Below are 14,923 nucleotides of genomic sequence, written 5' to 3' on the forward strand. Positions count from 1 at the left end.
ATTTGTGAGGCTGTGTAAGAATTTTGCATAGAAATACACATAAACAAAGAGAACATGATAACACACATACATAAATATCCACATACATCTAATGTAATCCTCCAAAGACTGTCAAGAAATATTACAAGCCAGAGATGGTGGTGTATGTCTATAATCTTGGTACTCAGGAGGCAGATGCAGATCGCTAGTTCAAAGCCAACCTAGGCTACACAGCAAGATAAACCAATAAAGAAAAAAGAAGAGTGAGGTGCTGCACCAGTAATTGGTGGGTACCAACAAGAAAGCATACAAACCTACTATGATTTTAAAAGTGTGATTTAGGCTTAAGAGAGAGATGAGTCTCATATATTCATTAAAATAACATATGACAAAGAAATCGCCATAATCAGTGTTTAAAAGACTAATTATTATGAAGCAGGTTATGTTGAAGATTTTAGCACCCCTCATCCATGTACCAAGATATCGTCCTGATGAATTACAACAGGGATATGAAAAGTATGCAAATGCAGAGAGAAAAACGAAGATGTAATCTTTAATCTTAGATAGACAAAGAATGTCTTGATCTAAAATAATAAGACAAGTTATAAAGAAGAGTGGTAAATTTTAATTTTAAAACAAGTCAAAGATAATCACCATAAACGTTTTAAAACAAAGGACACTATGACAATTTATTATCATGTAGAAAATGTCAAAGGGACAAGGTCTGTTTGTTATTTTTGTTTTTTGTTAACAATGATACACAGTGCTGGCAAAAATGCACAGACATGGTGATTTGGGGCACCTGTAACATCAGTGAAAACCTGTGTGACTTTCCTGGAAATCAACTTTCTATTACATATCAAAATACAAAGAAATTTTAGTCTTTAATCCAATAATTGCATTTCTAGAAATCTGCTTTAAGAAAATACCCAGGTGGGGGTGAGTCTGGTCAAGGTACATTCTATGTATGTATGAAAATGTCATAATGCCCATTATTTTGTATAATTAATACATGATAACCAAATGAAAATGTCATAATGCCCATTATTTTGTATAATTAATACATGATAACCAAATAAAATAAATAGAAATATATGGATACAAAAATCAATCTTCCAGAAAATGCTATTAATTTTATTATTTGCCATTGTAAAAATTTGAAACAATCTTTTCAACCATATAGAAATGTCTAAATAAATTTTGAGATAGAATGGCATAGCACATGTTGTCAAAAGTATGTCTTTACGGAATGATTGAAGTAAGTTATGAATTAGATAAATGGTGATGATAAAATGTTAACCATAAAAGCATAATACAATATTTGTAGCTGAATTCCAGGAAAAAAAACTTGTAGAATGTTCAAATTGTAAAATATATATACAATCCATTGATTGAATTATGAGTAATTTATTCTTTATACATTTTAGTATTTTTACATTTTCTACAACAAATAGCATATTAGATTAAAAATGGAAATAGGGAGTAAATAAATATAAAACTTTATAGTAACATATCAGTGAGAAAAAGTAATTTAAAATGATAAGTACATGAATACCTAAAACTTTAGAAGAAGAAAATATAAAGCAAGGTATGGTGGCTCGTATCTGTAATCCCAGAACTAGGAAGGCTGAGGCAGAAGAGTCTGAAGTTCAAAGTCAGCCTAGACTACATAGGAAGACCTGATTTCAAAAAAGAAGAGATTTGTATTTATAGGTATAGATGATAGATAGATAGATACAGATAAATAGATATATATAGAGAGAAATATGCTTATATAGTAACTCTAATTTTAGTTTTTAACATAAAATCAGTTGTGTCATAGTCAAATCATTTCTATTAAATATTTATTTATAAATAGCTATCAAATTTATTTTGAAAGTATTAGAATATGATATTAGTGCTATCAACACAAAACTATAGCTTTAACATTTTTTTTTTATGAAAAAGACTAGGCAATATAATTTCCAGTAAACCTCCTTAGTTTTTTTCCTTTTGGTGGGACCAGGACTTTGAACTCAAGGCTTCACACTTGCCAAGAAGGCACTCCACATTTGAGCCACACCTCCAGTCCATTTTGCTCTGATTATCTTGGAGATGGGGTCTTGCGAATTATTTGCCTAGACTGGCTTTGGACCACGGTTCTCTCCATCTCAGCCTCCCAAGTAGCTAGGATTACAGGTTTACCCAGTAAACCTCTTTGTGAACTTAGGGAAGAAAAATGAGAAGCAAAGTTGATTATATAGGATACTTTCTCACATGATAAAAAATGCAGAAGTAAAGAAAGCAGGACTCTCATATGTGATACTTCCAAAAGTTAAGCACATTTTTATTGGGCATGAACAAATGAACAGGAAAATAGTACCCCATTCCCATATTTATAAAGAGAGCAAACATAAATAGGTGAACTTCATGTCTAAAATGTTGTGTATTTTAATATTAGGGCATTCCTCTGATGAAAGCTTCTTTTTACCTAAAGCTAAATAGAAAAGTCTTATTCTTGAGTGTAGCTATACAAACAGGTAGTAAGAGAACAGTATGAAACTTCCTATGCAGATGCTGCAGTATTTTAGTTACAGAAGTCTTCTTAATAAATCTTCAGTTTATTTAACAATAAGACACACATCTGTGATTTTAGGAGCACTAGTGTATGTTGTTAAATTATTATTGCACCAAAAGTAAAATCGTAACTTTCATCTATAATCTTATAGTACATATTTGCCTATGAAATGCATCATTTACATTATGAAAATTTGATATGACTGACATTAGCAAAATCACTAATTAAGAAATAGGGCATAAATACTCTAAGAAACCTGACGGTCTGTTCTGTGAAGAAAATTAATTCAGAAGTCCCCGATTTGCATAAATCTCCAGGTCTCATTTTCACAGCTGTTTGTTCTGTCAACTAGATGGTTGCATTTCAAAATTATTTTAACATAATCAGTAGGAAGTATACCTTTCAACTAAAAATATCATACTTTGTAAGAAAGACTGTAGGGGAAAAATAGAAGTTCATTCAGTTCATCTTAATATATTTCCTTAAAATAGTTATTTTTAATGAAGGAACTTTAACATTTAAGTCTTAAATTACTAAAATATGTTGTATTAAAATATATTGTGCAATTTTAGATTCCCACAAAAGTGAAAGGTTCTGTCTTTATCATGTGAAAAAATGTTAATGAGTAGAGCTTATTTTAGTAAAGAACAAAAAACAGTAGAGTACTTTTGATTAATCAGTGGTGCAATATAGCATTTCAAATATATATTCAGTCCTGTGCTAGACAAAGATGATAAAAAGATTTAAATATTGCTTAGAATAAGCAAGTATACTGTTTGCTTCTGTGATGTAGATCATAGAACAAGATTCTCAAGTTTAAATCTTAAAATGTCTTTAACCTGCAACCTCCAAATGGACAAGGAAGCTTGTCAGCAGTTCCAGGCACAGACACACAGCAATACCTTTGCACTTCTTCCTATCTGCAGATGAGGCTACAACACCTACAGAAACTTCACAGAATAATTGCAAAGATGACATTAAATAGTGGACAATTAACTGCTTTAGTTGCTGCAAAGCACCATGCAAAAGCTATTCCTGGCCCAGTCTCTTTTCATATCATTTACTCTTTGGTAAAATGAAATTCTGGGGGTCTGTACAAATCCATGACCTTTGTGTCTAGTGTCATTTATGATATTGCATGTAAAGTTACCCCAACCATGGCTAAGAAAAAAGGTGAATAGATACACCTACACATATTTTCATAACTAGAAAAAGATTCACTGGCTTTTGCAAATGAGCTTCTGGCATTTTTTTCTTTTACTCTTGAAATTATATTTAAGTGTAGACTCTACTTAAAGTAATCTGCTGCTGGAAGAGGCCTAATGTTCTGATGTCTGTTTTGCTTCTAATTATGTCCAAGCTCATTGTGACATTTAAGGCCAATTACATTATTCTAGATTCAGCAAGATTTTTCCTGAGTCATCTAAAATTTGACCAATATATAGTTTTCCCCTCTCTCTTTTTATTTGTTTAAATGGGATGCTTGGCAACAAATGTATTTTGGGATTTGTAAAAGCACAATGAATAATGTGGGCTCATTTTGAGAAAAAAGCAAAGAACTGCTTGGTCTTTCAGCCAACATAAAAGGCAGTCACCGAATTAATTGAAACCAACAGTTTCAACCTTCCTCCTTTCTTTCTAAATCACTAGGAATGAGGCATAGGGTAATTATTTTATAGAGATAATGATATTTTAAATGTTTCACTTCTATTAACACAAAAGTAATTGATTTCACCAGATCTCTAATTTCAAGAGTTAATGTACAGAAAATGACAAACATGATTCAAAGAATTTTATCATTTGAAAGTCACTAATAAATAAATCTTGCACAACAAGGTGCAGCAACACAACTTAATCAGTATTCCTTGTGTTTATGGTCTATGAATGACTTAAGACCCAGAGCAAACACTCAGTTTACTGACCTTGTTTTTGGTCCATTTGCTGCGACTTATTATAGTTATTCAATAAAAGACTTGAAATGAGACAAGAGCACCAATTTATAGCGTGTGTTAGCAACAAAACATTCACTGTAACCTTTTTAAGCTCTAACTTTTATAGATAAGATCTGGTCTGGGAAAACAGACAAAAGTTTTCCAAATGACTACCATTTTTGACTGTCATTAATAGATCATAAAATAGTAGACACTTGGAAGATAAATAGGATAAAATAAAGTGTTGTGTTTTCAAAATCATGCACCTAAAGGAAACATCTAAAAGCATACAGTCTATCCTATGTCATTTTGAGCTTTACAAAAGTAGAATCAGATTGCATATGACATAAAAATGTTTTAAGTCATAAAACATACAGGAATTATAAAACTTTAACCAGTGTAATAGTTATTTTTCATGAAATGATATCTTTAAGACAGATTTTTAAATTATCACTTAACATTCATAGTGCTTTAACATTCATAAAGTATTCACACATACTTTATTTTGATTCTCAATCTCAGAGAGTTGATAATATGTTTGCAAATTTGAGGAAAGTTACTCTCAGAATGCTGAGACTGCTTAGTGGCCTTACCCAAAGCCATTGAGGTGGTAGACAATTTAATCTCAAACTGTACAGGTGACTGTAGAAGCTGGCCCTTGGTCTTGGACCTCACTGCTAACCCCCCAAGCATCATGGTCTTTATGGTTGGCCCATTTGATCTCTCTCTTAAACTGCAATCCTTCCCCGAAGGTTATCACTTGAGTGTGAGAGTCAAGATAGAGGTGACAAGTTAGAACAAAGGAAGAAGATTTGAAAGGCTCTTGACTAATGGCACATTTCCCAAAGAGGGCAGATGTTTGCTGCTCAATGTTGAGGACTTGTGGAAGTCATGGGGAAATGGAGCCCACCCCCTAACTTTCTCTCCATGTAGTCAAGTGGGCAAATACAGCCAGGCAGAGTGAAATTCACCTCAGACTTGGCATTTTTCCTAAGAGTTTGGGAATTAAAAATTTTTTTAAAGACAGAGATAGGATTTGGAGAGGGAAGAAGAACATGATTGAATTGATGGATCATGAAATTCCATCTGAACTAAATAAGGTGAGATTTGAAGTAAAGAAAAAGTTAATGTCAATAGCTTTAACATTTCAGCTCTGTGTTTTTAATCCAGATTTCATCTCCACAGCATTTGTGTTCATGCACAATTTGGTTTAGCCACAGTAGAAGATGGTTCTTAGCTTTTATTTTCTGAGGAATTTTAGTACATTAAATGTCATTTTTAATGGTTTTCTCAATGCCAATTTCTCCGTAAAACCTTCATCTTATCAGTTATAATTTTACCAACCAATGTACTTTTTAGAAATTTAACTCTAACATTAGGTAGGTCTAATGTTTACTATATAGTGATATAATTTTAAGTATTGATAAAGCTTTGGATAGTGAAGCAAGCTTTAAATAAAAGTTTTAAATGCCATAAAATACAACAGATATTAACAAAATATTAAAACATAATGAGGCCTTTAGGTTTTTCAGAAAATAAACTCTACAAACTACTGGTATTTTGGTAGGAAAAAAGAAACAAGGGGATTGAGTAGGTGAATAATTAAGGCAATTAAAACCAAAGGAGATGTCACTTGGGTACTTAGTGAGCCCCATCAAGACAAGTCTATTTTAGGGCTGTCTGGTCATAAGGCACAGCAGGGGCATCTCAGTGAATGGTTGAGCTACCATATAAGTTGTCAAGTGCATTTCATTTTGAAACAGAAAGAGTTCTTGAAACCTGCTAAGGATAAAAAAATAGATGCAAGTCCTATTGTAAACTCAAAGTTGTACATGAGTAATGTGAGTTGTATTCTCTATCACTTTTTAAAATTTTGTAATGTGTATGTTCTAAGAGTGAAAGAGATGCATGTTTTATTTGTATTTCCACACAAGCAATAAAAATATTAAGCAAAATAGTTTTACAGAAATATATGTCCACACAAAAACTTGTACACAAATGTTCACAGCAACATTATTCATGATAACCAAAAGATGGACATAACACAAATATTCAAAATGGATAAGTTAATAAAATGCATTACATGAGTACAATGAGATTTTATTGGACAGGAAAAGAGGTTAAAGTGCTAAAACATGCTACAGTGTACATGAGCCCTGCTCACATGGTATATGATTCCAATTACAGAAAATGTCCAGAACAGGAAAATCCTCAGAGATGGGAAGTATACTAACGACTGCCAAATGCTGGAGGAGGGAAGAAAGAGCGAAAGTGAGCCGATAATTAGAGTCTTCTTAGATTAGGTAGTGATAATTGTTGTACAACTCTGTAAATAAATTAAAACCATGTGACCGTACACTATAAAAGTTGAATTTTATGATATATGGATTATATATCAACAAAACTGACACTTGAAAAAAATCTAGAAAGAAAGACTATTGAAACCTTCCCTCCTTCCTTAGTCCTCTCCATTCTAGTCCTCAGAGTTAGAAGTTTATTGTATATGCTCTGAAGCATTTTAATATACACAAAAGCATATCTGTATATATCTATAGAAAATGAGCTCACACTATATATTCTACTAGGTACATATTCACCATAACCTAGGGTTTTTGCCAGTTCTGTGTTTCTAAGTATTTGACTGTATTTAACCTAAATTGCTATCCATGCATACTATAATCCCAGAACATGCATCCTGTCATAAAATTTCAGATGCCATCCATATTTTAAAGGGGTTAAGAACTACTTTGCAAGATCTTGATAAACATATCCAGCCTATTTATCTAAACATTGGAGAACACCGTTGCTTTGCCTTTACCTAATGCTAAGAATATCTGTCTGAGAGTTTTAGAGTCAGAAACGAATCCTTGGAGCTTCACAGAGAACAGGACTTTCTGTCACTGATGATCTGGCCTCTGCCATGACATGCTGGCATGGACCCTTAGTGACTCTGATAAGCATGTTTCAGAGATACTGTCTTGTCCATCTAGGACCAATGTTCAAGGGCTGTTAGGAACAAAAATGAAGCTATGATACTTGTTCATTAACCCTTCTTCCATCTTTTGTGATCTTGTTTTCATCTAAATCTCCCAATCTCAGTTTATAGTGACTCTATCACTAAAATGTGTGGTAGCTTCAGAAAAATTGTTAGCAGTTATGGTACTATTTTATTATTATTATCACTAAGAAATATCAAAGATAAGTGCAGAACTAAGACCAAGAACTAAGGTTGGATTTAGCAGAATTTCCAGACAGATTAGATGTAGAATGTGAGGAAAGCAGGAAGACCAAAGACATTCTAAAGATCATTGGTCTGAATAACTTGAAGAATGGATTCTTCTTTTTCTGTAATAGGAAGGAGTGGAAGAAGGAAGGACTGGGTTGGCAGTGGGATATGAAGAATGGAGAGACCAAGTGTTTGATTGTAATTCCTATTACACATTCAAGTGGAGACAGTTGATTCTGGAGGTGGGGCTAGAAATGCAAATGTGGGAATCATCATACAGATAGTATTTGAAGGCATTAGGATGGATGAGATCAACCAGTAAGAGTGCTGAGAGATAAGAAAAAGATCAGACGATCACACTGGAGCTCTGCAACACTTAGAAATGAGAAAATTAAAGACAAACCAGTGATAGGGGCCTGAAAATGGCTAGTGGTGTACTTTGCAGCTCTGTACTACAGTACTTTGGCCATTTCTGTGACTCAGAGACCCTCATTCTCTGCTTTATATGTGTTTTCTCCTGTTCTATCTCTGTGACAGCTCACTCCCTCACACTCTTCTGTGGCTCTGATCCTCCACTCTCTGGTTCTTGCTCTTTGTCTTATTCCCATACACCCAAAGAATATATACCCTCTGATTAGAAACAGAAACTCACAAGGCTAATGACCTTCAAAACCTTTCTTCTCCAGTAGGTGAAAATCATTGCAATCTCTTTCTTCAATACATTTTTGTAACTTCTATTCATTCAGAGATTTTGTTTCCTTGCCATGGAACATCAGTGCACTTGTACTGTGATTTTGCAATTTCCTTTCCATTGCTCACTCAACTGCATGGCCAATCACCATTCTTTCATTCATCTTCAGAGCCTACTGATAACAATGTGTTTTTTCTCTGTAGTTTCTATTTGAAATTCATTTAAGACATTTTTGGCTGATTTAGTTCTTCTCTGAAAGAATAGAGTTGCTTGTCCAGGGTCACTTTATACATGAATTGGACCAGACTCAGGAAAACTGCTCATCCTAGATTCACTTAACAGTAGGCAGGCACCTGCATTATAACAATGACCACCTTGTGATGTTTAATATGAGATTATGTCATTAGAACTAAACGTGAAAAAACATTTATAAACAGAATTGTTCAGCCCTATTTATATCGATAAGTGTGGAATTGGGGAAGACAGCAAAATCACAGACTTCCCTGGCTAAAAGCTAAGGAAATTAATAAAATAATAATCAGCTTGAAAAAATCATAGCAACATGATTCCAAACATGAAGGACTATAATATTTTATTTGAATAACTTCTACCAGGAAGGAAAATGGAGAGAGGGGAGACAGAGACACAGAGAGACAGAGAGGGAATAGGAAAGAACAAGAACACCCTGGGTTTATCACCTGATCTTGTTTCCTGAAATAAGTTAAGAAGAAATGAAATTGGAAAAGCAAATCTTAAAAGAGTGAATGTAAAAAAATCATAATTTCTGAAAAGCAATTCTTTCCAACAACAAACAAAAATGTAGCACTATGAAAGTATGAAAAGAAGGAAACAGAAGCTTGTAAGGGACTCAGAGGCCCAGCACAAAAGAGATGAGGAAAGCCCCAGGAGTTGTCCTCCCATCTGGACACCGAGGACCAAAGCTAAAAGGATTCTATTACCTGTGTCCTCACCCATAGGCATAAAGTGAGAGTGACAGCTGGAGAGAGACCAGGGAATGACATGAAGGGAACACCTGGAACTGATTGGTTCTAGCTGCAATAAAGATTCACTGAATCTGCCTGGATGGAGAAACACCTGAAGTCTGACTTTTCCAACATCACTGCTCATGGCTTCAGCAAATACTATCTGCAAACCCCTCTTCTCATACTGGGACAGCAAAGCACAGAGAAGAAAACCAGCTGACACATTGAAATAGGACTGCAAAAACTGGGGAGCATTGTCTGACATTAGATTGGAGAGAATAAGCAATCTATAAAAGAAACTTGAAAATGGAAATCATGCCAACTATGAAACAAGTCTCCAAAGAAATTACTCGAAATTAGAACAGGTAGTGAGAGAACTCCAAGAAAAATATCTATGGCAATAAGAATCAACGGTTTCTAGTAATTGAAGGTTCTCAAAAGAGCATCTGTAACATAGTAAAAATGGGATTTATTCCCAATAATAGGTAAAATTTGTGACAATCTGGGAACTATGTGAGGCACAAGGAAAAAAATGTATTTCTTTTCTCAATGGGACACTGAAAAACAGAAAAAGTCAGCATAACCAAAACTAAACCAAAAATTATGTAAGAAACTAAGAGAGAATGTAATGTGAATTGAACTGGGTCAGATTCTGAGCAATTAGTAGATAATAAGAAAGGGACTCAATTTCACTTTGGACATTTACCTGGGAGTCCCATACCTGTCTTAATCAGAGATTTGAAAGAAGAAACAGAACCTTAGAACATTGCCTGGCTCAACAGTGAACAATATTTTCATATTCAACATATGAAATAACACCTTACTGAGAAGCATGGAAGACCCAATTACACTGAAAAACAAAACATCAATATTGTCAAACTTGTATGAATGACAAAAGATAGAAAAGGAAACGTGGGGGAGGTAGTGGTTGGTGAAGGCTAATGTCTTCATCTTGGTGAGTGAGGTATCAAGCTATTCTAGCTTGACAGAACAAGAAATGGAAGTTTTTGCATAAAATTTGGGAGTGGTCAGGGAAGTAGGGAATGATGTTGTGCCTGAACTAAATCTTCATATATCATACGTAATAGAAGCTTTTATCTAAAGTTAAATGAAGAAATACTGAATAGGAATATGGATAGTACAAGAAGTAAAAATACTGTTAAAAGTGGTGGCCTCTGTAAGTGGAAGTTATGCACAAGACTGTCACTTGGGTTTTATTAAGAAATCCATAATAAGGTTTCTTTAATACTTAATGCTCAAATCATATGATATTACTTTGATTAAGGTTTTCAACAATAATATTAAGCATGAACTTAACAAAAGATGATCAGAATGCATATATATAAGGAATGACAAATTAGACCACACAGAAATTTTAAAATTATTTTCACAAAAATACCATAGATAGGGAAATACATCAAACATATATTATAGAGAAAATCTTAGTTTTCTTAATTTATAAAGAGCTAGTGGAAGTCCTTAGGGGAGAGGACTCAACAGAACAGGGAGATGGGCTAAATACAAATAGAGAAGAGGATCAGGTTCCTCTCAGCCTTTATCCATTGCTGCTTTCTTCCCCACTGAGACCCTTCCCACCTTCATCAGAAAAGCCAGCTAACTACCATCATTTTATCAAAACATGGGGGTGGGGGAGTTGTGGGTTTTTTCCTTTGTTTGCCATACTGGGGCTTGAACTCAGGGCCAACACCTTGAGCCACTCCACCAGCCCTTTTTTGCAATCCTCCTGATCTCTGCCTCCTGAGTATATAGGATTACAGGTGTGAGCCACTTGCTCCTGACTTCAAAACTGTTCTTGACTAACCCAAAATGGTAGCTTTGCCATGTTTCTCTAGCACACTATATTTTTCATTCTTTCTTTTCTTAGGTTTGATGAGGTTCCTCTTTTTCTTCCCTTCTTGATTATACATTTCTTAAGAGAAGAAGCCATGTGTTACTTATCTCAATCCCAACACATCACACTTTCAGTACCCACTAATAATCCTTGTTGGACCAAATAAGCAAAGTAGATTCTTCCAGGAATATGGACCTTATGCACTAAGTCAGTGGATGTACTTGAGTCACAGTCCCAATAAATTTATCATTTGAATTCAAACTTCTGGATACAATGTCAACAAAAAACTAAAGCACCCTTCAGGCAAAACACAAATTAATTTTCAGACTATAATAGAAGGATTTCAGGGCAATATCTTTCATTGGTTTATTCAAGTGAGCAACCATAAACATACAAATCCCATTGTAAGGGAAAGCTTTGCTCTCAAATATATTCACAGCATCTCACAATATGAACTTTCAGGTGATTGAGCTATGCAGAACTGAGATTTTTTTTGTGTGAAACTCTGAAAAGAGTAGAGGACAATTCCAGTGTTCCTGCCTCATTGCTTATCTCACGATAACAGACTATAGTCCCACAGCTCCACATTCCTGGGCATTTACTGAATACAGACTAGCTGAATGTTCATGAAAGGGGATGCAATACATGAAAACAAATTAAATTGGTTTGTGTCCAAGACAGCTGAAAGATAGAACTAAATTTTTGGTCTCTGGGTACCAAGAATAAATCTGTTGGGTTTAATCACAAGCTTTCCTATTACTTCTGGGAAAAGAAATCCATGTCTGGCAAAATTCCTTTTATACTGGTGGGTGTTGCAATATTTCACCTACTGCTGTGGGGTCTCAAATGTATACAAGCTTTCACATGGGCAACATGTTTGTGGAAGAAAATACAGCAACTGGATACAATTATTTGAATTATCTTTGGAATTTGCACTCCTTGCCTTTGGGTATAATAAATATTCAATAGAAAATAATTCAGGAAAAAATAATTGCTATCACTGATAAGCTTTGGCATACTTCTTAGGCTAAATGATGTGTTTCTTAAAAAGTGTCTGTAGCATTTTTATAGTAAGTTAAAGCTAATTTTGTAGGGAATGGTCTTCACTTAAAAACCCGGGCAAAGAAAATACTACATTGTTCTTGGCAAGGCCTGGGTCAAGTCTCAGTAAGAACATTCTTCATGATTTCAGGTACAAAAAGCACTTGGTAGGATAATAAGATCATAGTAAAATTAACTCAAGAAGAGCTTCATATTTGGACAAAGTTTAAGTAGGAAAACTGATCCCCTGGTTCAAGATTCAATTAACAATTCATTTTTCCTTTATTCAAATGAGTGTACTATGTTCTAGGCATTGAAAATCACTCTTCTGAAAAAGTTAATCACCCTTGGAAAAGGAAACTATGATAAGATAGATCACTATATGATGAGACCTGGAAGCACCAGATCCAAAAACTTTGCTAAACACAGGATACAATATTTGGAAAAGTACTAATTTGAACCCATAGTGCCTGGCTGCTACTTCTTTTGTTGCAACAAATTAATAGAGTGACTTTGGGCTAATCACTTATCATCTTTGAGCCTCACTTTCTTTATCTTCAAAAAGAAAGAACCAGATTAGATTATCTTTAGGGTCCCTTTTGGTTCTAAGATCCTAGCACTAAAACACAGCTTTTATCAAGGCTTCAGTCCTTTGTATTATCCTGGATATTATTGCTTAGAATTCTAGTGCCTGGTAATTCAAATTATATCTTCATCTTACTGAAACCTAGAAGAACATTTTTAAACAGTCACTAGATTCCAATTATCTAATTTAGCAGATATCATCATAAAGTCTTATTTAGAAGCATTTATTGACCACTGATGTATACAGGACACATGAGTCAAAGATACATAGATAATCATATATTTAATTAGGAAAGCATGTCAGAGTGGAACCAAAGATCTTTTCAGAAAGAATAAGACTCTTTTAGCTTGGCTGGCTTTTATTGGAAGGTCCTAATATTTTTTTAGTCTTGATTTCCTCTGTGGTCTTGACTCCATGCCTCAATGTTTTTTTTTTTTTTAAATCATGAAAAATGTGTCTTTGTTAAGTTTCTCAGCATGAAAATATTGTTTAAAAATATTTCTTTTTAAGAGTCAGATATTTTTAGTATGATAAAGGAAATAATTTCATAGGTGGGTACCAAAAAATAAAATTAATATTATTATGCTCTTATATGCACTAGATAGTCATATATAAATAAAATAATAAGTTTCTCTCAGCAGTATCAAAAATAAATAAATAATCTGTTGGAAATATTCAATAGGTAGCTTACTAAAAGGGAAAAATAATAAAAGGCAAATATAAAAAAAGCAAAGATCCTGAATTTTTTTCCCTAATTTGCTCTATAATATTTACCACCACCAAGGCTAGTTTTAACACAGGCTAATTATTTTGGTTTTCCACACTAAATAGTTAGAAATGATGCTTCTAAGGTCTTTGTTCTAAGCTCTTTACCATGTGCTATATCAAGACTGTTTTTCCCCTGATCAATCAAATAAGAATCAACAACATTGAGATTAAAATTCTTAACTGAACACCACAGACTAATTTTAAGCTGCATTCAGAGCGGAAGCTGGTGAGTAACCCTCCATTCTTTTCCTCTGCAGGCATTTATGTCCATGTTCCAGATCCTCACCCAGGAAGGATGGGTAGACGTAATGGACCAGACTCTGAACGCTGTAGGACATATGTGGGCGCCTGTGGTTGCCATCTACTTCATTCTGTACCACCTCTTTGCCACTCTGGTGAGCTTAGCATTTTTTTTCAATTATATCTTGAAATTCATAATGGAATGAGCATCAATAGATATTTGTCCTCTTTGTCAATTTCAAAGTGAGTGAGAGCCAAAGGGCAAGTTCAGTGTAGTCCAGTTGGAAGAGATCACTTCCATCCTAACTTTTACAAATCAAGGAACTACTTGAAGAACTAGATGTCAGATTTGTTAAGGTAGAACTTGCTCTTTCAGGCACAAGTGTTTGCATGAGAGGAAACATGAAGCAAAACAAAACAGAAATCTCACATTCATACACCAGTTTACCCTTCAACACTCACACATAGATAATCTACAGATCAAACTGGGACTACGGTATTACTTGTTTTATCATGTAGAGACACTGTCTTCAATTTCACTGCTTCCTCTTCACAGCTGTAATTAAGCTGGGGACAGAAGTTGGAGACCTCAGGGTGCAGTCAGTTAATTAGAAATCAGCACAGTGTTTTCATGACTGAATGAAACACATGGGAGAGAATAAGGTACATACATAGCGGCAAATGTTGTAAAAGCTCAAGAAAACTGATACCAAAGTCCACGAAAAAATTATTATTGTCACACAAGCAGATTTTTCTCTTCAGTGTATTTCATTTAAAACAAAGGAAAACAGTTATAAAATGTAGCCTCTAACAAACTGAGGAATGTAGTTCTCAGATCTTTTTAAAACCAAATGTATATCTGCATAGGATGAATTTGTCCATATTTAATAAGCAAAGCTATGCTCTGATACCATGTTAAAAGTTCCCAGTTAGGAACCCAAATGTTACTCTTTATCAGAAATAAGTGAAATAAAAACAGTTGATAATATTTATGGAGTGGCAAAATGTTTTACAATATTATTCCTGATCTTTGGGACAATTAGGTTAGGCAGTATTCCCAACTAGACAA

General features: G+C 34.2%; 1 protein-coding gene across 6 annotated transcripts in view; it reads left to right on the forward strand.

Annotated features, from left to right (window-relative positions):
* Window positions 1-14,923, forward strand: part of Nalcn (sodium leak channel, non-selective) — a 305,907-nt gene that overhangs the window by 175,585 nt on the left and 115,399 nt on the right. For all 6 annotated transcript variants that reach the window (XM_074043034.1, XM_074043036.1, XM_074043032.1 and 3 more), the window contains one exon: window positions 13,872-14,009. In XM_074043034.1, coding sequence (XP_073899135.1) covers window positions 13,872-14,009 — 138 coding nt within the window. The remainder of the gene's footprint in view (window positions 1-13,871; window positions 14,010-14,923) is intronic.

This window comes from Castor canadensis, chromosome 10 (genome assembly GCF_047511655.1).
Source record: "Castor canadensis chromosome 10, mCasCan1.hap1v2, whole genome shotgun sequence".
Lineage (NCBI taxonomy): Eukaryota > Metazoa > Chordata > Mammalia > Rodentia > Castoridae > Castor > Castor canadensis.